Genomic DNA, 22,989 nt, shown 5'->3' on the forward strand with positions numbered 1-22,989 from the left:
AATAAATTGTTCACTAGTTGGTCAGAGTTTAAAGATGGAATGAACCAAATTCTAGTGATTTCATGGCGATGGGGATATTACAGAACAGGTTTCTGAAAGAATTTCTGCATGTGCGTGCCTTTGACATAACTGACATCTGAAACCGTATACTGATCCACAGAGGAATGTTCCTTTGTCTTTGAGTCTACAGTATGTCGTCTTGTTGTTGCTTGACAAGATGAAAATGCTTCTGATTTAAAGTTCCAGATTGCGGTCTTGGGGACTCTCAAAACCGTTCATTTGTGGAATGGTTTGCAACCCTACATAATACGAACCTAATGTTAGTGAGTTTTAAGAAGATTTTTAGCTGAGGTTGAGGTTCTGGATGTAGGTTTGCTCGCTGATCTGGAAGGTTCAGTTTCAGACATTTCATCACCATACTAGGTAACATCAGTGAGCCTCTGAATGAATCACTGGTATGGCCCACATTTTATTTGTGTTTCGGTTTTGTTGGATTGCTAATGTCATTTCTTGTGGTGACCTCCTTTTCTGTTCTTTTTCTTGGGAGGGATGGTAAATGGGATCCAAGTCACTGTTTGTTGATAGAGTTCCAGTTGGAATGCCACACTTGTAGGAATTCATCTCTCAACAAACACATTGAGTTGAATCCCGTTCACCCCACACACACTCCTCTTTCTCTCTTCCCCCCCCCCCCCCCCCCGAAAAAGAACAGGAAATGACATCACTGCATGAAATGATGTCACCACCCCATGGAAACCTAAACACAAGTAAGAAGCGGGCCAGACTACCAGTACTTCATCCGGAGTCTCACTGATGATGATGCCTACTATGGTGACGAAACGTCTGAAACTGAATCTTCCAACTCAGCGAGCGAACCTACATACATTAACCTACTGTTCCAAAATGATTCAATTATACCAGATGTGGACTGTGATTAACTTGATGTATTAGTATCCCAATGCACACATTTTGGTTGAGATGACTGTGTTATTCAATAATGAATGGGAAAACACATGTTAATTGAGATATTAGCATGCTGCAGCAACTACCAAGCCAATGTCAAAGTAGTGTTCTAAAATACAGCCTTTGGGAGTAAGACCTCAGTGGGCATCGCTGCTATTGGATTATAGGGATACGTGCCTGTTCCATTCTAACCTCATATTTGAGTTAAATTGCAAATCATTTTCCTTTATCTGTGAACATCTGCAGCCAGTGGAATTTTGCATTAAATATAGCAACTGATCGATGCCATATGAATTATTTTAATAGTATTTAAAGCTTTTTCTAATTGCAGGTTATTATTTTTGAGGAATTCACTTGGAAATCAAGTGACAGCTGTGAGAGTAGGATGAAGTGTGGGAGGAAGCAATATTTTCAATAGAATGGTTCCAATGGGTTGTGTGGGGCAAGTAGAGCAGCTGTAGTGCAATTCTGTGGAACTGTGAAGCACTTTGAGCCTTATTACTACATTAAAGGTGCTATATAGATATAAATTGTTGAATTCCGTTGTCTACAGCCCACTTCAAATAGGTTCAGATGTCCACTGGAGTGTGCTATCCCAAACCTTTCTTGTCATTAAAATTTGTCTGCTATGATCATTTATTTGTATCACATAGTTTCTCAATATTTTGGTTTGATTGATTATTTTCACATTTACCTAGGTAGTGAATAGTTTTGTTTTGCCTGCAGTGCGGGCTGACCATACCATATAAAATTCACAGGGTAGGAGAACAGTGAAGAATGCAAAGTTACAGTTGTGGAGAAGGTGCACAGTAAACAAGGTCAACATTAGATTTAAAATTTGAGCGATCTATTCAGAACTTTACTAACGGTAAGGAAGAAACTGTGCTCTTGAACCTGTTGGTTTGTATTTAAGCTTTTGTATGTTCTGCCTTGTGGAAGGGATTATAACCAGGGCAGGAGGAGTTTTTGGCTGCCTTTGTGAGGCAGCAAGAAGTGTAGATTAGATTAGATTCCCTACAGTGTGGAAACAGGCCATTCAGCCCAACAAGCCCACACCAACCCTACGAAGAGTAACTCACCCAGACCCATTTCGCTACGTTTACCCCTGATTAATGCACCTAACACTACCGGCAATTTAGCATGGCCAGTTCACCTGACCTGCACATCTTTTGGATTGTGGGAGGAAATCGGAACACCCAGAGGCAACCCACGCAGACACAGGGAGAATGTGCAAACTCCACAATGGAGTTGGGGTGGGTGGAAAGTTGTCTTTTGTGATGCACTATCGTTTTTGGAAAAACTGGGAACCATTGCTAACTGCCTGTGACGTGCTGCCCAACACAATGTGCCAATCTTAAACAGCTTTCATTTGCTTCTGGGTGACTCTGCAAATACAATTGAGAAGTGCGACAATTTTTTTTGTAATCCATGTTACATTTATGCCTCAGTAGTTAAAGAAATGAGTTTGAGGTCCATGCCCTTTGTAACCTTCTCTACATTTTCATACCATTAAAACCTGACTCATTCAAATTGAATTCAAAACGTTTAGAAAAAATTTTCTTAAATACTTTCATAACTATAAACTAGTTTCACAAAAAAAGTCTGTTTATGAGACCTTGTGTACAAGTCCACTGAAGTCTTTCTATTTGAAATGTAGTTAATTTAAACATTAAATTTGTCATAAAATACCTTGGGGTTGAGATGTGTGATAAATGCATGTTTATTTACCAATTAATTGTAAAAGAGTTTGCATTTATAAAGTGCCTTTGTCCTTCTCAAAGTCCCAAAGTGCCTTACATCCTTACTAAATGTCTTCGATGGTGAGTCGCTGTTGTAATGTAGGAAATACACTAACCAGTTTGGGCCATAGCTGTTGTGTTCCACCCATCTGGAGTGTTGGCTACCTTTACAAAGCTATTCCTCATTCCTGATGAAGGGCTGTGCCCAAAAAGTCAATTCTCCTGCCCCTCGGATGCTGCCTGACCGGCTGTGCTTTTCTAGCAGCACACTCTTGACTCTGATCTCCAGCATCTGCAGTCTTCTACCTCGTAAAGCTCACAGTTTACGTGGGAAGATCAGAATAATGTCTAACTTTAAGTTAGGCCTCTGTAAGATAGAACTATTGGTGATTAAACAGTGTGCCTTTATTCTGTAATTATTTAAAGTTTGCACTGACCTACAAAATTGAATTCCATTATAATTTTATTAAGTGATTGAAGATTATCTGGGGAATAAAAAACTTAATTAGTTGCTGGCTGTTGGTAATTTTTCCTCAACTTATTCATGGAATGTGGGCATCACTGGCAAGGCCAGAATTTTAATGCCCATTCTCAATTGCCCTTGAACGGAGCACTTGCCAGGCCATTTCAGAGGGCAGTTCAGGAGGTAGCCACATTGCTGTGGATCTAGAGTCTCTCTCAGACCAGGTAAGGTTGGCACATATCCTTGCCTAACAGACGAGCAAACCAGGTGGGTTTTGACTACAGTTGTTAGTTTCACAGTTACTGAGACTACTTTTTAATTCAAGATGTTTTATGAATTGAACTTTTTAATTGTATTAAAATTGCAGCTTTAGTTAGAATCCAGAACTTTTCTTCAAACTGTCTGTTTTTGTTTTTTGCAGGTATATGTCCGGTGAATCGATCAACTCTTTCTGCAGTGATGGTGCTCTTTCACCCCGCACTTCTAGCTTAGCCGCCTCATTCATTCCTATCCCACCTAGTATTCCTCAAATGGCAAGACAGCAACTGTGTAGGACCACCAGACGCAATTCTCCCTGCTCACTTCCTGGTCGACTAAACCGAGCCCTGTCGCTGGGCACCATTCCATCCCTGACAAAGACAGGTTAGTTTTTTTTTGGAAATTATACTGGGGAGAACTTAATGCACTGTTGATGTAAGTTTTTCTCATGATCAGTGCTCTTGGTGTTGAGTGCTGTTGTAGCACACACTCTGGTTTCCTTACTCCTGACATTTTGTCCAAAGAAATGTCAGGCTCTGAGTTCACCCTGTAGGTACATCTTCACTGTTTTTGCATTTCATCTGTACTTTTAGTTTCCATCACCCAATTCAGAAAGATGAGCAACCACTCTAATCTAGACATTGATTGTAGGTGTCTCGGCACCCTCCCTCCAATCTTGCTCTCCCACTGCCTCCCCCTGATACCCTCTCCCTCCTGCCCACCCTCATTCCTCTCTCTTCCTCCTCTGCACCTTTCCTCCTTCCCCTGCCCCCTTCCCTGGAGATATGGCAGGTTGAATCCACTTTGTCAGTTGATGTTTGCATGTCCTTGTTTGTGTCACATCAGTGTAAACCCTGAGAGAGCAAAGATTGGATCTTTCAAAATTATTGTTTCAATTCATTAACTTATTAAGTAATTTGCAAAATTTTCCAGAGTTTAAAAATATACATAGCAGTTCAGTTCTCTTGATACTTGTTTTTGTCTGGGTTAAAAATACTGGATGATAATAGTTTGTGTAATGTTCAGGTTTTGTTTTACAAATCCATCTGTGAATAAAACTTTTTTTTTATTCAAACAAGAGATGTGTGTGTGGCTGGTTATGCCAGCACTTACTGTCCATCCCTAATTGCCTAGAGGCCAGTTAAGACTCAGCTACATTTCTGTGGGTCTGGAGTCACGTGGAGGTCTGACCATGTAAAGATGACGGTTTCCTTCTGTAGGGGCATTAGTGAACCAGATGGGGCTTCACAATAATTGACAATGGTGACAAGGTCGCTATTAGGCTAGCTTTGTTCATTGATTTGTTTTAATTAATTTAAATCAAGCCAATTTCTATGGGCTGATTTGAACCAGAGCCAAGAACATTATCTGGGATTCTAGATTCCTAATTCAGTGACATTACCATAACGCCATCACATCCCTTGCTATTCCCATCACCAGCTCTCACTTTACAGTATTTGTGTTTCAGGAAGGCTGATCACTGCAGCCTTGAGTACATTTAAGGATTTGTAACTGCTTGCATCCTAGAAACAAATTCTTTATTATAAAAAGCTATTGACCTCTTAATGGGACTAACAATGCAGACTCATATGAACCGAACAGCTGGGGTCCTTAAATTCAATGAATTATGTAAAATCTGGAAATAAAAGCAAGTTCCTGTAATGGTGAATATATACAGAGGAACCTCGATTATCCGAAGGACACAGGTGGGAGTACTTCATTCGGTTAATCAAATGCCAGATAACAGTTTAGCCAAGCACCGGGACCTTGCAACCTTGCCAGATAAGCTGATATTCGATAATTGAATGCTGGGTAATCTGTAGTTAGTGCATTGTTGTTAGTGATCCAGTTGAGTTTTAATGTTTATTGTGAAATGAAACCACTGTCCTTAGCCGGCCTATGACTCCAGACCAACAGCTTGACACTTCACTGGCCTCAGAAATGGTTGAGCATTCCCTTGATTTTATTCAAGAAAGTGCCTTACCATCACCACCTTGAAATCTTTTAACAATGTGTTGAGTATTAATTACTGTCAATCTACCTCCTTGGCACAGGAAATTAACAATTACAAAGTGGAATCTCATTTCCCTCAGACTTCATTACTGGACATTTTTGAAGCAAGATTTGAAATCAGTAGTAGTTTCTGCTTTTCCTTTCTGTCCTTTAATTTCATTGAATCCCAGGCAATTGAGGATCGGCTGACATTACTGATCCTGTTAGAGATTCTGTGCCTGAACATTTCAAGAAGGAAAAAGGGACGTAGATGACAAGATGTGTAATAGGTTGAACTTTACAGGACATTGGGAAAGTGTAGAGGAAAGCACTGTCTCATTCTTTCAGACTGCCAGTTCAGAAACAATGACTCTAATTGTCGTCTCCTGCATTGTACGGTTATTGCGTCTGTACACATTGGAGAGCAAAGCCAATGTTTCGTGCTCCCCCTTAATTGCTCTTGAGATTGTGGCGAACCACCCTGAACTACTGCAGTCCGCTTAGTACGGTTGGGGAGGTATTTGCAGGGTTTTTAACCCAGTGTCAGTGAAGGAACGCCAATATATTTGAAGAATGGCTTGGAAGGGAACTCGCAGGATCTGGTGTCCCCATGTATCTGCTGCTCTCCTCCTAGAAAGTTTATATCTGCAAGTTTGGAAGTTGAACAAGTTGATGTAATGCATTTTTTTTGGTTAATCACATTGCATCAGCTAAACAATGGTGGCAGTTAACTGAACAAGGTGAATACAATCGCTATCATGTGGTTGCTTTGTCCTGGATGGTGTCAAGCTTCTTGTGTTGTTGGAGCTGCACCCATCGAGGCAAGTGGGGACTATTCCATCACACTCCTGACTTTTGCCTTGTAGATGGTGCTCAGGCTTTGGAGAGTCAGGAAGTTAGTCACTTGCTGCAGGATTCCCAGCTTTTTACCTGCTCTTATGGCCACAGAGTTACATTTCCAAGCACTGGAAAGCCCCAGGATGGTGGTCGTGGGTAATTCGGCAATGGTAATGCCGTTTAATGTCAAGGGGAGATTATTGGATTCCTTCCTGTTGGTGATGGTCATCTGTGGCACATGTGTGACACAAATAGTCCTTGCCATTTATCAGCCGAAGTCTGACTGTTGTCTAGCTGTTTCTGCTTGTGGACAGTACTGCTCTTTTTTTTAGAAATCACCGCAACTGATCTCAAGGGAGGGGTATCCACAATAGGGAGTGCATCACATCTATTTTATTTTGTATTCTTTGTTCTTGTAGATGTTGCTGTGCCAGTAAAAATGTTTACAAAGTAGACCTTCAACTTGTTCGATCTACAGACTAACTTTAATTTAATAGCATCTTTCATTAATCAGAAAATGCAATTTCAGATTCCTGGAAACTTATTTTGCCTTAGCTTTTTTTGTGTATATGAGAAACCTTGTTAGAATTAGACACCATATTACGTTCTTATTATGTTATCATAGGGCAGCACAGTGGTTTAGTGGTTAGCGCTGCTGCTTCACAGCACCCCTGGACGTGAGTTCGATTCTAGCCTGAGTTACTGTCTGTGTGACTGTCTAACCCTAACCTTATCTCTGTGTCTGCATGAGCTGCCTCTGGGTGCTTTGGTTAGCTCCCACAGTCCAAAGATGTCCACGTTAAGGTAGATTGGCTGTGCTAAGTTGTTCATAGTGTCCAGGGATGTGGAGGCTAGTGGACTAACCGTGAGCAATGCAGGGTTATGGATAGGGCGGGAGGAGCTGCGTCTGGATGGAATGCTTTTCAATGGGTGGATGCAGACTGGAGGGGCTGAATGGCCACTTTCCACACTGTATGGATACTATTTTAAATTTTTCAACTAATCCTCAAAATATTCTCGTTCTCTCTCCCCTCCCCTTCCCCCAATAACCCATGGCCATCCCTCAAAAGCTTATAAAATCTTTTTTTTGCAGGGTTTCACTTTTACCCATGTTTTTATAATGTATTTGATGTTTGTTTCTATTTGTAATGTTTCTGTGTGTGATGCAATCTGCCTGAGGTTTGTTATTAATTGTGTTTTATACTTTTTTAAAATTAGTATTTTGCAAATACTACATAGGAAAAATAAGATGAAATGTAACAACTATAAATGGTATTTATCCCAAATCTCAGAACTTGCTCCAAACAAACAGCGATTATAAAGGCTATATTAAAATAAAGAAAGCACTTTGAGATGACAGTTTAGGTTTAAGAAATATGTTGACACTTGAGAATGAGATTAATTCAAAGCACTACGTCTGGCACTGAAGGAATTACCTTTAACATAGTGGATACCTTTAATCTCTGGTGTCTATTTGTTGTGGGTTCTAAGACTGCATTGTCGGGGTGTACCACATATGGCTGTGTAAAATTCAAATTTCACACCAAATATTTAGTCCAAAGTTAGTTGGGGTGGGGGAGGTTAACTTTTTACTTCAGTTACATTTTGGAGGGATTAAATTCCAGTTTCACTCATCGCTTGTAATCACAGAGTTCTCAGAGACTGTCCCCAGGAGTCATGAAAATGAAGCCAGAATAGAACGTAGCCCCTTTCAATTCCATATCTCACTCTCACTCGCGTTCTGAGTTTATCAAACCAGGGAGAGCTTGATGTCAGTGGTGAACAGGTCAAAAGTGCAAAGAATTTGGGCCAAAGATTGGATATCAACTTGTACATGAGATCAACAATGTGCAGTTATCCTTTTAAATAATGGCTAGTTATTTTTTTGCGAAGGTTTAAGGAACTAGTGAAGTAGGGAGCACCATGCATCATGGCAATCAAAGATGCTGGTGTCCAATGGGTTGAATTTTGCCTGAGCTGCTCAGGGTGCATTTGTGTAGTGCCTTTAATATACTCAAATGTTCCATGGTGATTCAGGAGCATTTAAGGAACAAAACTGGACAGTGAGCCATGTGAAGGGCTATTAGACTAAATGATCAAAACCTTTGGTCAAAGAGGCAGGTTTTAAGGCTAGTAAGAAAGAAAAGGAAAAGATAGTTTGTGACGATTCGAGAGATATTTCAAGAATTCCGGGGCCAGGCAGCTGAATACGTTGTTGCCATTGATAGAATGTAAATTAATGTTGAGGAAAGATATACTGGCATTGGAAGCAGCCCAGAGAAGGTTCACAAGGTTGATCCTGATCATGGGGGTGATTTCTCTGTGGAGAGGTGATGTAGTTTGGACCTGTGCTCATGGACGTTTACAAGAAAGAGTGGTGGTATGATTGATAAATTCAAGATCCTTCGGGGACTTGACAGGGTGGATGTGGAAAGTTTGTTTCCCCTTGTGCGAGAGCAGAGCATTTCATTGCTCAGTAAGGGACTCTCTCATTTAAATGGATGAGAAATTTCTTCTGAGCATCATGAATCTGTAGAATTCTTGACCACAGAGGGCTGTTGAGGCTGTGTCATAGGTAACTGGGACTTGGTGTAAGTTATGACATGCATAACCAGAAATAAAAACAAACAAACTTGGCAGATCTGGCAGTATCTGCAGAGAGAGAAACTGCTAGTGTTGTGAGTCCTGATGTGACTTCCTCTGAACGTTAACTCTGTTTCTCTCTCCACAGATGCTGACAGACCTATGATTTTTAAATTTTATTTGGATTTCCACTATCCACAAAATTTTGCTTCTCTTGCATGGGCAGCAGAGTTTCAAATTGGGAGATCTGAATGTGGGAGAGCGGCACATTGGAAGAATAAAGTCTCTAGATAAAGTGGCATGGCTTGAGGTTTCAGCGATAGCTAACCGGAGGCAAGGATGTTGTTGGCTGATTTTTATGGAGGTGGAAATAGGCATGGCCAGTGATGGTGTGGATGTGTGGCAGGAATCGCAACTTGGGGTCAAACAGGTTAAGGATGGTCTGGTTTGGGGACTGGAAGCTGCAAAGGAGACAGGTGGAGTCCATAACTCAAAGTTCAGGACTTGGACAGTGAATAATGACCTCTCCCCAATACTAATTGGAGACCGTTTTAACTCTGAGGATAGACCTTTGGGAGGGGATGAGAGTCTCGTTCCCTCCCAATGCATGGCCTGGGAGAAACTGAAGACCCCTGCCAGGCAAGATATGGCCTCCACTAAGACAAGAGGCTTGGACTCCTTGGAGCAGGGACTTATGAGGGGAGATTTGATAGTGGCATCCAAACTATTGAAGAGCTTTGATCAGTTCAATGAAGAGAAACTGTTTCCACTTGCAACAGGCTCAGTAACCAGGCAACCGTTCATGCTTTTTTTTTGTCTATTGAGTTCTCCTGTTAGCCAGATGAATGGCTTCAGCATGCATATTCTTTCAACTGGTTAATGTTCTGAGTGTGGAGGAAATAACTCTGATTTACTTGAAAAGGCAAGAGAGGTTGTCCCTCATGATCGAAGAATTGATCTTTACAATGACGTGACTCACTGGAAATCGAGTCGCACTGATCCTAATGTTGTCTTGTTAACAAAAAAAATCAAATTGTCAAAAGTCTCTAATTTACCTAACAAACGCCAGTTAAAAGAAAACACTTATCAAGTTTCTGTACTTAACAAGTAAACAGCTATTTGTTGCAAACTGATTTGTCTCTGACTGACTGCTGGAATGAAACGCAAATTGCTAACCCATTATTTTCTATAACTTAACTCGGCCTCTGTTAAGAGGTTCCCATACATATACACACGAACTCAGACAAGATGGACACATGTATTATGGTTGGGGAAGGAGCGCACAAACAGTCAGTGAACACAGTTCTGGCAGCAGTCCCGACGACAGATGTGGAGATGTTTTCCTTGCAGATCATTTTGACTCTTTTGAGGACAGAAAGTTGTGAACGTACTAATTCTCACACTCGTTCACCAGTTAAGGATTCACCCTTTCAGTGTCTCTGAAGGTGATATTTTTCCCTTTTCCTTTCATGAAGCTCTCACGAGCTATTGAGTACTTTCTTTGATTTATTCTTCTCCAAAGGGAAAGAGAAAAAGAAGCTTTCTCCTCAACATGTTGTCCTAACACACAACTTGGCCATGCTAAATTACCCATAGTGTCCGCATGAATTAACCATGAGGCGATGCGTGTTAGGGATAGGAAGGGGAGGGTGGGATGCTCTTTGGTGGGTCAGTGTTGAATCGTTAGGCTGATTGGCCTGCTCCCACACTGTATTCTGTGACGAAGAAGTTGTTACTATGCTGAATTCTCATGTCCAGGAGAACTCAATCAAAAGTTTATCACTTGGCAAAACTAACACTGGATGGACACACCCCCATGGAGCTGAGGTGTCTACCTTGTGGATAAAATGCACAAAAGGTCCTGGTGACTGTGTCTGTCTCTGTCTCTAAAGTGCCCCATCTGCTTCTGCAGTCCTATGATTTAAAGCTCTTGTCATTTCCCAATTTTAAGTCCACAGTCCCAAAAAAAAGTGTTTACAGTTGTATGTTTAGTAAAGAGTCCTAGATTTCTGGTCAGCTGAAGCACAAACTGTAGATAGTTTTCTGTTGAGGGCTGTGAGACTTGAGCCTTGGTGTAAATGAGAATGATGCAACAAAGTTTCACATTTTTGCATTTTCCCAGATTCTTGACCGTGTTTTTGTTTCAGGCTGTCATGGTGTAGGGGGTGGTTTCAGCATGAGAGAGAGCAGGAATTGCTCCCCTTTTTTGTTCCAATTAGTAAAACATTTGTTGGTACACGACCGTAGCATCCATTTATGTTCATGCCTTGCACTCCAGCAAAAGTAGGGTTAGTTTGAATATAAATATCAGCTTTCAAGGCCTGTGCGCACACAAACAGCCAAACATGCCACAGAATCATGCTCCTGTTCCTCCTGTGACCATGATGAGATGGTATTAATTGCTTTTGTTTTAGAGAATGGGTACCACCTGCCATGAGGGAGCCGAAGCTCAGTGAGTGATATGTTACTTTATGTTGGGATTCATATCTCAATACTTTGATTTAAATTAAAAATGAAACAGCGTATAATAAAATTTTATGATTGACCACACAAGAGGCTCCTAATTGTATCAGAAGTTTTGCCAAGAATTGCAGAAAATAATTTGGAGTTTAAGACTTTGTACCAGATTCTGGTTGGATCCTGCTTCTATATTCTCTACTAAGAGGTTGTAATGATGCTTAGTGAATTTTACCTTGATGGGCAGTGTGATTTGTTTAATGATCTTGTGTAAAGTTGATGCTTTTTACAATTTATACACCTACAAATCAGGAACGTGTGGAGGCCATTCAGCCCCTCAAGCCAGCTCCTCCATTCAGTAAAGTCATGGCTAATTTGATAGTAACCTCATCCACATTCTTGCCTAACCCTGATAACCTTTCAACCCTTAAGAAGAATCTTCGTACTTCCGCTTTGAAAATACTCCGACTGTTTCCACCACCTTTCCAGGAAGAAAGTTCCAAAAGCCCATAACCCTCAAAACTTTTGTCTCATCTCTATTTTAAATGGTGACCCCTTTCTAGATTCTCTCAACACGCGCGCTGTCATGTTCCTTCCGGTTATGTGTTTCTATCAAGTCCTCTTTTATTTCTGAATGCCCGTGGAGACTAGCCTAGTTAATCCAGCCTTTCTTTAAAGACATCCCAGTCTTGGTCAAATCAACCCCTTCTGACTGAATCTCTGCATTTGTTGCTTTTTTGTTTGGATTGAGTTAGGTTCAGTGTGATTGGCCATGTCATCAAAAAATATAATTCTGACCACCTTGGAGCTATCTATTCGATGATTGGTGAAGGCCTAATGAGCAGCAATGCTAATTGCACAGTGTTAAATAATTTAGATTGCATGAGCTGTAATCACATCCTTTTACTTCATCTCCTTTCTTTGACACAAACTTCTATCCACTTTAGTGCAGTGCAAGCTTCTTATTCGTTCCGAATGAAGAATGTTAGAGGAACTGAAATGATTCTTTAGTTTTGGACTTTTTACCTCTCTGCAAATGTTCACAACAAACTGAGTCATAGCATTATACAACGCAGAAGCAGACCCTTCAGTCGAACTCATCCATTGCCAACCAGATATATCCTAAGCTGATCTCTTCCCATTACATAAATCATACATTATGGAAGTAGACCCTTTGGTCCAACCAGTCCATGTGAATATAATCCTAAACTTAATTAGTCCCACCTGCTTGGTCCTGGCCCATTTCCCTTTCCTATTCATGTACTTACCTAAATGGCTTTTAAATGTTGTAGTTGTCCACATCCACCACTTCCTCAGGAAGTTCATTCCACACACGAACCACCCTCTGTGTAAAAAAAAAAAGTTGCGCCTTGTGTCTTGTTTAAATCTCTCTCCTCTCACCGTAAAAATGTGCTCCCGAATCTTGAAATCCTACATCCTACGGAAAAGGCAACTGCTATTAATTCTATCTACACCCCTCATTATTTTATAAACTTATACAAAGTCAACTCTCAACCTCCTACACTCCAGTGGAAAAAGATCCCAGCCCATCCAACCTTAAACCTTCCATACCTGGTAACATCCTGGTAAATATCTTCAGAACCCTCTCCAGCTTGACGATGATCTTCCTACAAATGGGCAACCAGAACTGAAATTGAGGACTTTTACCTAGTCCAAGTCTGACGTGCATAAAGCTCCAGGTAAAATGCCCCAGGTATTTTTTTTAAATGAAAAATAAAATAAATGCATTTCCTGTGGGTTTTTTTCTAACCTATATCACCTGTCATTTCTTAGAGGGTAGGGGCTAATCGACATGCAATTAAGAATGCATATAACCTGCCCTGGACAGTCACATTTTAACATTAGGGCTTCCCTGTATAACCCATCTTCCCTGAAAATGATACGTGAGCAATAGATGTCAATAGATGTAAAGAGAGAAGCTGGGTTTGTAGCAGCAACAGCTTAACACACCAGCTGTAATCCATGCAGCATAAGTGCCTCTGGAGAATGGCAATTAACAGAAGAGCTCTTGGTTATCAATAAATTTACACATATCTCAGGGCTGAATTAATTCCCTCGCTGCAAGTGCACAGCAAAACACGACCAGTGAAAGTTGCAAAAACAGAAATTGCTAATGAAACATAACAGGTCTGGCAGCATGTGTGGAGTGAGAAACAGTTAACATTTCGAGTCCAGTGATCCTTCGTCAGAAATTTTTGTTTCAGATGTTCAGTATCCACAGTTTTGTTTTATGCCACTGAGTGTTAATTGTGCTGAATGTTAAATGGAAGTCTGTTGTAAAAAGTATGATTCTTGATGAATTAATCATTCTTGAGACTCAAGTGAAAATGAAAGTGATAGAGTCTGCCCTGTAATATTTTGCAGTCCAGTAATTTCAGTGTGAGCTGGTCAACAGCTGGTTGCTATACATTTCTGAAGCTGCAGTGCTATGTATGCTGTCTGTTGTTGCTGCCTGCTGCCACTGGGAGGCAGAATTGAGATCTATTCAGCATTGAGGGGGCTTTTGGCATTTGCAGCAAGAGTTGTTGTAATATCTATTAAACTCTAATTGTGAGCTTTCTTTTTTGTTGTATTTCTGCTACTGTCTGTATCACATTTCACAACTATTCTGACTTGCACTGACTACAAACACAATATGTGATGTGTGACTAATGCAGAAAATAAAACACGGTGGGTTGAGAGCAATTTGTCATTTTTTGTGAATTCCAAGCATACCAAGAAACCATTCCAAATATTTCTAAAACAAAATTAAAAAAGAATACTTGTAATCGTTACAAAAACAGAAGTTGCTGGAAGAGCTCAGCTGGCAGCATCTGTGAAGAGAAATCGGTTTACGTTTCTGGTCCGGTGACCCTCCCTCAGAACAGAAAGGGTTCTGAGAAAGGGTCATCAGACCTGCAATGTTACCTCTGATTTCTCTGCTCAGATGCTGCCAGACCTGTTGAGCTTTTCCAGTAACTTCTGTTTTTGTTTCTGATTTACAGCATCTGACGTTCTTTTGGTTTTTACTTATAGAAGTTGGTTGGATTGTGATTCCCACAATTAGAATGTGAGCCCGATTTAGTCAGAGCTTCTCTATGAAGTAGGTTAGGATGTCCTGAGATTGGGAAAGGTGTTACAGAATGCAAGTCTCTCTTTACTCAGGAACTGTAACTCAAAATGGCATTTGCAGCTGCGGAAGCAAGTTACTGTGGGTGCTGGATATCTGAAATTCAAATAGTAGAGGCTGGAAATAGTCAACAAATCATAGGACATCTTGGACAGAAAGAGTTAACGTTTCAACTGCATCATTTAACAGTCGTGTTTCTCTGTGTGTGTGTATGCTGCCTAGCCTGTTGAGTATTTCCATCATTTTCTGTTCTTGTGATTGAACACGGATTGTCCGATTATAATCACATCCTTTCTTGTGTGTCCGTGTTGCATGCAAGTTGGCTGCCACGTTTCCTGCATTGCAGCAGTAACTACCCTTCGTGTGCACTTCAGCTGCAATGCAATTTTTAAGACTCCTGTTGTGAAAGGGGTTAAATAAATGAACAAATGTGACTCCTCTTTCTGTGGAACTGAAATACGTCCGATATTGAATAGAGACGTGTTGGGGAGAGGGAGAGGTCGGGCATTAGTTTATTGACGTGTTCTACTCCTGACATTTTTTAATCGTTAGGTATATACGTGTGGAGAGGCACACTAGCCATCCCAAACAAGTTGAAACAGATATTTGAAGGGGGGTTTGGCGACGGTATGGTGAGTAAGTGTCCCTGCACAGCAACTAATCTCTTTTGCTAATGCTACTGACTAATATGTGCTTAGGCAAGCTATGATTTTTTTGAGAAAATCTAAAAGATCATCACTTTACTACAGATTATGTTAGTTCAACACATTGAATTCTGTTTTTTCTCTTTGCGATTTTGTTTTTGAATTTTCAACCCTCTGGGATCCAAGCCAAGCTGACAGATAGATGATCGAGATGGATAAATGGTGGTACTGGTGCATGCTGAGGCAGACACTTATATGTGGGTCAGTTTTCAGTCACTCACAATTCATTGACTATGAGTAATGTGGTGTGAACTCAACACATTTTGAGTTCACCTCTATAAAAGTGTGCAGGCAGGCAAATCTGAACAATATTATGTCATTGCTCTTTTGCAGAAGTTAATTCAACCAAAACATTTGTCTTTTTGAACCCAGTGCTTCTGTAACACTGATCCACATTCCCAAGTCAAAACGAAACCTGTGTTCTTGCTTATGAAAGGCTTGATGCTTATTTGGACAAAACTGAACACTCCCTTGTGGCCCATGTTGCTGAATGAATGGTTAACTGCAAACCAGGAATACCCTTGATTTGAACACCTGCCTGTTTAAGGATGGCTGCATTAAGTCATAGGTACCCCCAGGTTATGGAAGGGAGGCTAATCCAGTGCTCCTGCTCCTGATGCTGTAGTAACACTTGAGTGGTATTGAGTGAGGACAAGATTAATTCTCCTTTGGTTTTCCCCAAGGCACGTCTTTCCCCATCTCTGTCCTGCTGTAAATATGCAGATTGCTGAAACACGCACACATGACAAATGGCTACTTGGCAAAGTTACTGGAGAATATCTCTTTCAGTGGGAGTGATTTCCCTATGAGATGGGAAGTGGACAAATGTAGCAACATGAAAAATAGTCAAAATGTTCCTCTTCAAGAAACGAAGAAAAAGTTATCCCATATCTTGGGAGAAAGCTTGTATAAGGATGGGCAGGCAAAGTCTCCAGTGTGTTTTCCCAACTGCAGTGCTTTGTGTATCAGCCTATTTAATCTCTGTCTCCTGGTCAACCAGGAATACATGGTCACTGCCACACAACCTCTGTACCTGTATTTTTTTAAAAAACTCACAACTTTGGTTCATGCCTTGAGCAAGAGTCATCCTTGTTCCAAATGAATACCATGCGCACGCATGCATGTGTATACACAAATACGTCAACTCTGCACTGTAAGTGTCGCCTCAATCTTTTTAGGACCGTGTACAGTTTGTTAGAGTACGTAAATCTTTATTTGTGTGTGTTATGCTCCATCTTTAGCAATTTAAAGGAGCCAATTCTTTATGGTCAGCACATCAACCTCTTGATGGCAGAGTGACCAGGCATTGTCGAGGGAACAGTGCTCCCTCCTCAATTCTGGGCCCTTGATGTTAAAATTCCAGGCCAATTTAGAGGAAACTAAATCTGTGAAATTCCTCTGCAAACTCCCTGAGGCAATTTTAATTATTCCAAGTGTTCATGGACCTTGATGATGCTATGCATAATAAGGCAGATTCTCCTGCAAAACATAGTAAATAATCAGGGTGTAAGAGAGGAAATAAAGATGATACCAATCACTTGGCTGCAGTATGAATTGCAGATTTAATACTCTGGTAGGTTTAAGGTGAGAGGGGAAAGATTTTAAAAAGAACCTAAGGAGCAACTTTCTCATTCAGATGGTGGTGCGTATGTGGAATGAGCTGCAAGAGGTGGTGTTGAGGCTGGTACAATTGCAACACTTAACAAGCATCTGGATGGGTATATGGATAGGAAGGGTTTAATTGGATATGGGCCAAATGCTGTCAAGTGGGACTAGATTAATTTAGGATACCTGGTCGGAATGGGTGAGTTGGACCAAGGGGCTTGTTTCCGTATTGATCACTCTGACAAGGTGTGAGAGAGTAACTTGTTGTGGATTGGTTTTAGAGGAGCAGTGACCAAATGCTGGTGATGTATAGACCCAAGGGTAAAAAATTAGATCTGCAGATGCTGGAGATCACAGTTGAAAATGTGTTGCTGGTTAAAGCACAGCAGGTTAGGCAGCATCCAAGGGATAGGAAATTCGACGTTTCGGAATGAAGGGCTTATGCCCGAAACGTCGAATTTCCTATCCCTTGGATGCTGCCTAACCTGCTGTGCTTTAACCAGCAACACATTTTCAGATGTATAGACCCAGTCGGATACAAAAATGCATCAACATCTGAGTGCTGTTAATCGATTTGCCCATCTTGAGACTGTGGGTAGGAATTTCATTTGAGTCAGATCACCTCTGGCTCAAGTCCTACGAGAGAACCAAATCTAGTGTTACGATGTTGCACTGCAGCAGCATCTGAGGTGCCCTTGTCTGCATAAGATCTGAGGGTAGTAATCCAAAAGAGCATAAAGTGCTACAGGTATCTTGGCCAACATTCACACCTCAATTAACACTGCCATTGCCTCATGAGATGTGAACAAATTCACCATTATCAACCTTGTATATTTCATCTACTGGTTGTAAATTTCAAGCTTAAATTGTTTTCTGCATTTGCCTGCACTTTATAACCAGTTCACCAACAATTGAGCATTTTTGAGGCAGCTAAAACCATGTGATGAGTCTCTTGTAGGAAAATGGTCAACAGGAGCGGGAAGTAGGCCATTCAGCCCTTCAAGCCTGCTCTACCATTCAATACAATTATAGCTGTTCCATCTTTCTTTTGGTTCACTTCAATTTACCTGATTCCTCCTTCTATGTTTTGGCCTCAATTGGTTTCCATGGAAGAGAATTCCACTGACTCACCACTCTGGGTGAAGAAATTTCTCCTCATCTCAGTTCTAAATGGCCTATCCTGTATTCTTAGACCATGTGCGCCTGGTTCTGTACTCACCACTCATTGGGAACATCCTTCCTGCTTATTCCTGTTAGAATTTTGGAGGTGACTTGGTTTGGGAAACCTGGCTTCCATTGGCCAGAATTAACCATTTCTCCGTAGCGCTGACTACACTTTAGGGCATTTAATTTTGTCACTGTAGTTGTCCAAACACCCTCCCGAGTTTAGCTGAGTAAGTGAGGTGCTGAGTGGGAACTGGGACCCTGAAGCAATGAGTGAAGGAGCAGTGTAAATCCATGCAGGTCAGAGTCTGAAAGAGAAACACCCATCAATCTAACAGAGGGCCCCATTTCTCTTTCCCATTCAGCTGCTAATCAATCTGCTTTATATTTCAACCTTTCTGCCAGTTACATAAAGAAAAAACTGGTCAGTATCCTATTTGTATCAGAGCTGGGCATGAAACTATATTTGTGTGTTGTTGGGATATATATCTATACCCCTAGGGAGGGCAGACCTGTAGTTGCTGCTTGGGAAATCGGAGGGCGCTGCGAAGCTGCTGTTTGGACTGTTTACTGAAACTGCCTGTGCAGCTGGACTACCAAGGTCAGACCAATACAATGGCAGCCTTTACTCGGAGACCTTGTTTACAAGACAGACCATCTCGTGGATACCTGCCAAGGCCGAGGCCTGTTCACAGGAAGCCTTTGTCTGTGAGAGATCACGTGTGTGAGTGATTACGTAGCGTTAGCTTAGCAAACAATATATCAAGCAGGGGTTTTTGGAAAGGTTTCAGAACGCGCCTTCTCCAGTGAGCAGTAAATATCTCACTGTATTTTCTGTGTACGTCTCTCTCATTAAACCAGCTTATATTTTGAATCAGATCCAGTGTCTCTCTCCTTCAAACGAACACGGGGACGGTAGCTCCGTCCTAACAGTGTTCATCTCACACTGCTCACTTACCTGTTCAGTATCTTCTTTCCTTCCAGTATTTCACTTTTTGATGTTTTGTATCATCCAGCAGGTTTTTTATTGGTTATTTCATACCTTATTCAACTCTTTACAGACTCTCTGCAATAGGAGCATCATTTTTAATATGTATAAGTGATCTGTAGGTGGTCTGATGAGTAAGTTTGCAGATGACACCAAAATTGGAGGAGTGTCCGATAGTGCGAAGGATTGACAAATGATACAGGGGTACAGATAGATTGCAGATTTGGGCAGAGAAATGGCAGATGGAGTTTAACCTGGACAAGTGCCAGGTTATGTATTTTTGTCGGTCGAATTCAGGTGTGAATTATACAATAAGTGGCAGAACCATTATGAGCATTGGCATACCAAGGAATCTGGGTGTACAAGTCCACAGGTCCTGAAAGGGGTAACAGGTGGATAAGGAGGTCAGGAAGGCACACAGCACGCTTGCCATCATCAGCCGGGGCATCGAGTATAAAAGTTTGCAAGTTATCTTATAACTCTATAAAACTATAGTTAGGCTACATTTGAAATATTGCATGCGCATGACCAGAAGGGCGTGGATGCTTTGGAGAGGATACAGAGGAGGTTTACTGGGATGTTGAATGGTCTGAAAGGTTTTGGTTATGAGGAGAGGTTAGATAAATTTGGATTGTTTTCAGTAGAAAGAAGGGGGCTGAGGGGCAACGTGATAGAGGTCTACAAAATTGAGGCTTCGATAGGGTAGATAGCTACAGGCTTTTTCACCAGAGTGGAAAAGTCAACTAAAAGAGGGCACAGGTTCACGGTGAGAGGAGCAACGTTTAGGGGAGAAGTGCAGGGAAAACCTTTCACCCAAAGAGTGGTGGGTACCTGGAACGCACTGCCAGTGGAGGTGGTGGGTACCTGGAACGCGCTGCCAGTGGAGGTGGTGGGTACCTGGAACGCGCTGCCAGTGGAGGTGGTGGGTACTTGGAACGCGCTGCCAGTGGAGGTGGTGGGTACCTGGAACAGGAGGCAAACACAGGGATCGAAACCCTGCATGGGCAATAAATAGCAGGTGTAAATCAGCATCAGGAATCAGCACAGGTTTGGTTGGCCGAAGGGCCTAATCCTGTGCTGTTCTGTTCTTTATCTTTACCTCTGTCCCTAATGCAGAATATCATTTGAAAGATGTTTGAATCATCTTTTCTAAAATAGGGTAACAACCCAAAATGTGTAACATACACCTGTCTTCTTCAGTGCTGTACATTTTCAGTGGTGTTCGTGCTTATTTAAGTCTTTGTTTTCCTTTTCACGTGATATTGGGGGTTGGTGAGGGAGCTGGGCCCCTCTCACTTACACAGTCTCAAAAAGGTGCCATGAACATGGAAAATAATAATTTTAAAAAATCTCAAACATTCCATTCAGTTTTGTTTTCCCCTGGTTTGGAGTTTTTCTCTTGTTACCTGGGCTCAGCTGGAGTAGGTGCTGGCTTTAACCCCCTTTGGCTTAGGATGGGGAAAATCAGCCAGGATTCCAAGTCCAAGATCCATCAATGAATACCTGTGCATCGACCCCCAAAAGTGATGTGACTTGTCTCCGTGAAATAAGTAGTTGTTAAGTCTTGGTCCAGTGTCCTGCTTACACAGAATGGTTCATTGGACATGGTGCCCAGTGTCCCCACTAGTAGGAGTCAACTCCATGTTACAGGAGGAGCTGGAGTAAATGTCTTTTCCCCAGTTCCATTGCATGTAATGGAGCCAACAGGTATATTTATTTATTCTAAATTTGGGGAGAGCAGGAACAGAAATATAATATAGACAGAGAAAAATGCACATCAACATAACTTTTGCATTGACTGAGTGTTATGGATAATATACTGTGTATCGTATAATACCTTAAATATATTACACCAATTTATATCCTTTTCAGTTTGTTCACTTTTTCAAAGGTGTTATCAAATTTGATGGAACTTGTGTGAAGTAAATAAAAGAGAGCATTCATTTTCTTGTGTTGGCTACAAAAGAAATTCATTTTGAAATTTGTCAGAAGGTTGCATCTTGTGTCTTATAGCTGTACCTGGAGGCTAACAAGTAAATGATAAATGTCTGAATGAGGTGGAATTATATGTCATGCCCCATCTGATGTAAACTATTTCACTGTGGTTTTGGGAGCTGCTTACACATCTTAAGAGTTGCTGTTTGTGCCTTTTGGCTGTTGGAGGCTTACATTTGTTGACATATGATAAGTATATTCCTTGTTACATTTTGCGATTAATGTAGATTTTTGCTGTCATTTTAATTTCTTAGAGAGCACAAGGTATACAAGGTGCGGACTGAATCATGGTTGAAAAACATGATATTGGGAACCTAACAAATTGAGTCCTCCTGTAACATGGAGTTGTCTCCTACTGGTGGGGACACTGGGCACCATGTCCAATGAACTATTCTGTGTAAGCAGGACACTGGACCAAGACTTAACAACTACTTATTTCACAGAGACAGATCTCATCACTGGGTGTTCATGCACAGGTATGCAGGCTATGTGAATGATACCTTATAGCATGTGTCCAAGGGCTATTGATCAAAACACCTTGCAAAACAGGAATAAAGGGAGGGAGGGAAAAAAGCATGGTAGGGCGGTGCTTAAGGAGAGAGAGCGGCAGTAAGTGGAAGCACGGTGACCAGGGTAAGGGGTACAGACTGGGGAGTGAGAAGGAAGGTGACCATCTGCCATTTGGATTGGTACTTCAGCTAGGTGCACAGGAAGGATTGGAAGCCAAATCAGAACAGAGGTTAAATGTAGGTGTTCGGAAAGAGGCTTTTGTGGTGTGACGTGAAGGAGGTACAGAGGCAAAACATTCAGGGAAGTGAATTCCAAATGCTTAGGCAGTAGATTTAAAAAGAAAATGTGAATCATGGGGCCAGGAAGGAATTGGCTCTAAGGAAACAAAAGCTTAGGGCAAGGCTTCATAAGACTGGAGTTCATGAGCCCTAGTGGACCTCAAGGTGAGATCTTGGGGTATAGCTGGAGAAACTCGGCAGGACTGGCAGCACCTGTAGAGAGAAAGCAGAGTTAACTTTTTGATCCAGCAACCCTCCTTCCGAATGCTCTGCTTTCTCTCCACAGATGCTGCCAGACCCACTGAGTTTCTCCAGCACTCTCTGCTTGTTTCAGATTTCCAGCGTCCGCAGTTTTTTTTTTGTTTGAGGTCTTGGGGTTGCAGGCTGTGAAGCAGCAAAAGCTGCTAGATTTTAACTTTGCTGCTGGGAATTACAATCTCAAATTTATTGCAAGTATTTGGCTGGTGTGTACTTGTAGATATTTTCTAATCAACCAATCACAGAATTGTTATGATGCAGAAGGAGGCCATTCAGCCCATCATGCTTGTACCAGTTCTATTCCCTAGTGCCACTCTGCCTATTCCCTAGATCCCTGCAACCATTACTATCCATGTTACTACATACCTCTGGAGCAACTAGGTCTTTAATCCAGGCCTCCTGAGAAATGTTTACGATGGAACAGAGATTCAGTTCCAATAGTTTCAAGGCCCTTATAAATTCTGTTTTTCCCTATTGGCCCAGTAGACAGATCTTTGAAGCCCAATGCCTGCCATCAAAAAAAAATTACAACTGGGTAGGTATTAAAACCCTACAGAACGTATCTCTGTGTTGGAGTCGTGACTGAATGCAAGCTTCAATATGGAATACATTGGTGGGGAGTGTTTAGGAAACACTGATTTGGAATTTGTTGGAATGGGAGGTGGGTTGCAGATCTTGAGAAGCTAGTGGTGGTAGGCAGGTTCAAGAGCAAAGAAATGGAAACTTCCCACTAATGAGTGTGCTGGGGCTGAGGGCAGTGTTGAGTATGACTTGTGTTGGAGGAGGAGAGGCTTTGTACAGCAATATACAACTGGAAGATGGTTCGAGTTAGATAGCTTTGAAAGCGGGGGTAAGGATCTGAAAGTCAAAGGCTGATCCATAATCAGCAAAAACAGAAATATGAATTCCTGATGGAACTCCTCTCCCAGCAGTCAAAAATTGAGGGATTGAGTTGAGATGCTGTAATGAGGGGCGAGGAAAGTCCAGTCAGTGAAAGCATCTCCACTTCTTCCAAAACGACAAGTTGTCAGGGCCATAAAATAACTCATTCAATTTTTACTGCCT

At 41.5% G+C, this 22,989-nt stretch overlaps 1 protein-coding gene across 1 annotated transcript in view; it reads left to right on the forward strand.

The window, feature by feature from the left end:
• The first annotated feature begins 1,812 nt into the window (after positions 1-1,812).
• The window catches only part of LOC132833528 (transmembrane protein 201-like), an 88,476-nt gene continuing 67,299 nt past the window's right edge, over positions 1,813-22,989 (forward strand). Inside the window, exons 1-2 of the mRNA XM_060851885.1 lie at positions 1,813-1,831; positions 3,587-3,807. Of these exons, the coding sequence (XP_060707868.1) occupies positions 3,591-3,807 (217 nt within the window). The 5' untranslated portion in view covers positions 1,813-1,831; positions 3,587-3,590. The remainder of the gene's footprint in view (positions 1,832-3,586; positions 3,808-22,989) is intronic.

Source organism: Hemiscyllium ocellatum, chromosome 37 (assembly GCF_020745735.1).
Source record: "Hemiscyllium ocellatum isolate sHemOce1 chromosome 37, sHemOce1.pat.X.cur, whole genome shotgun sequence".
Lineage (NCBI taxonomy): Eukaryota > Metazoa > Chordata > Chondrichthyes > Orectolobiformes > Hemiscylliidae > Hemiscyllium > Hemiscyllium ocellatum.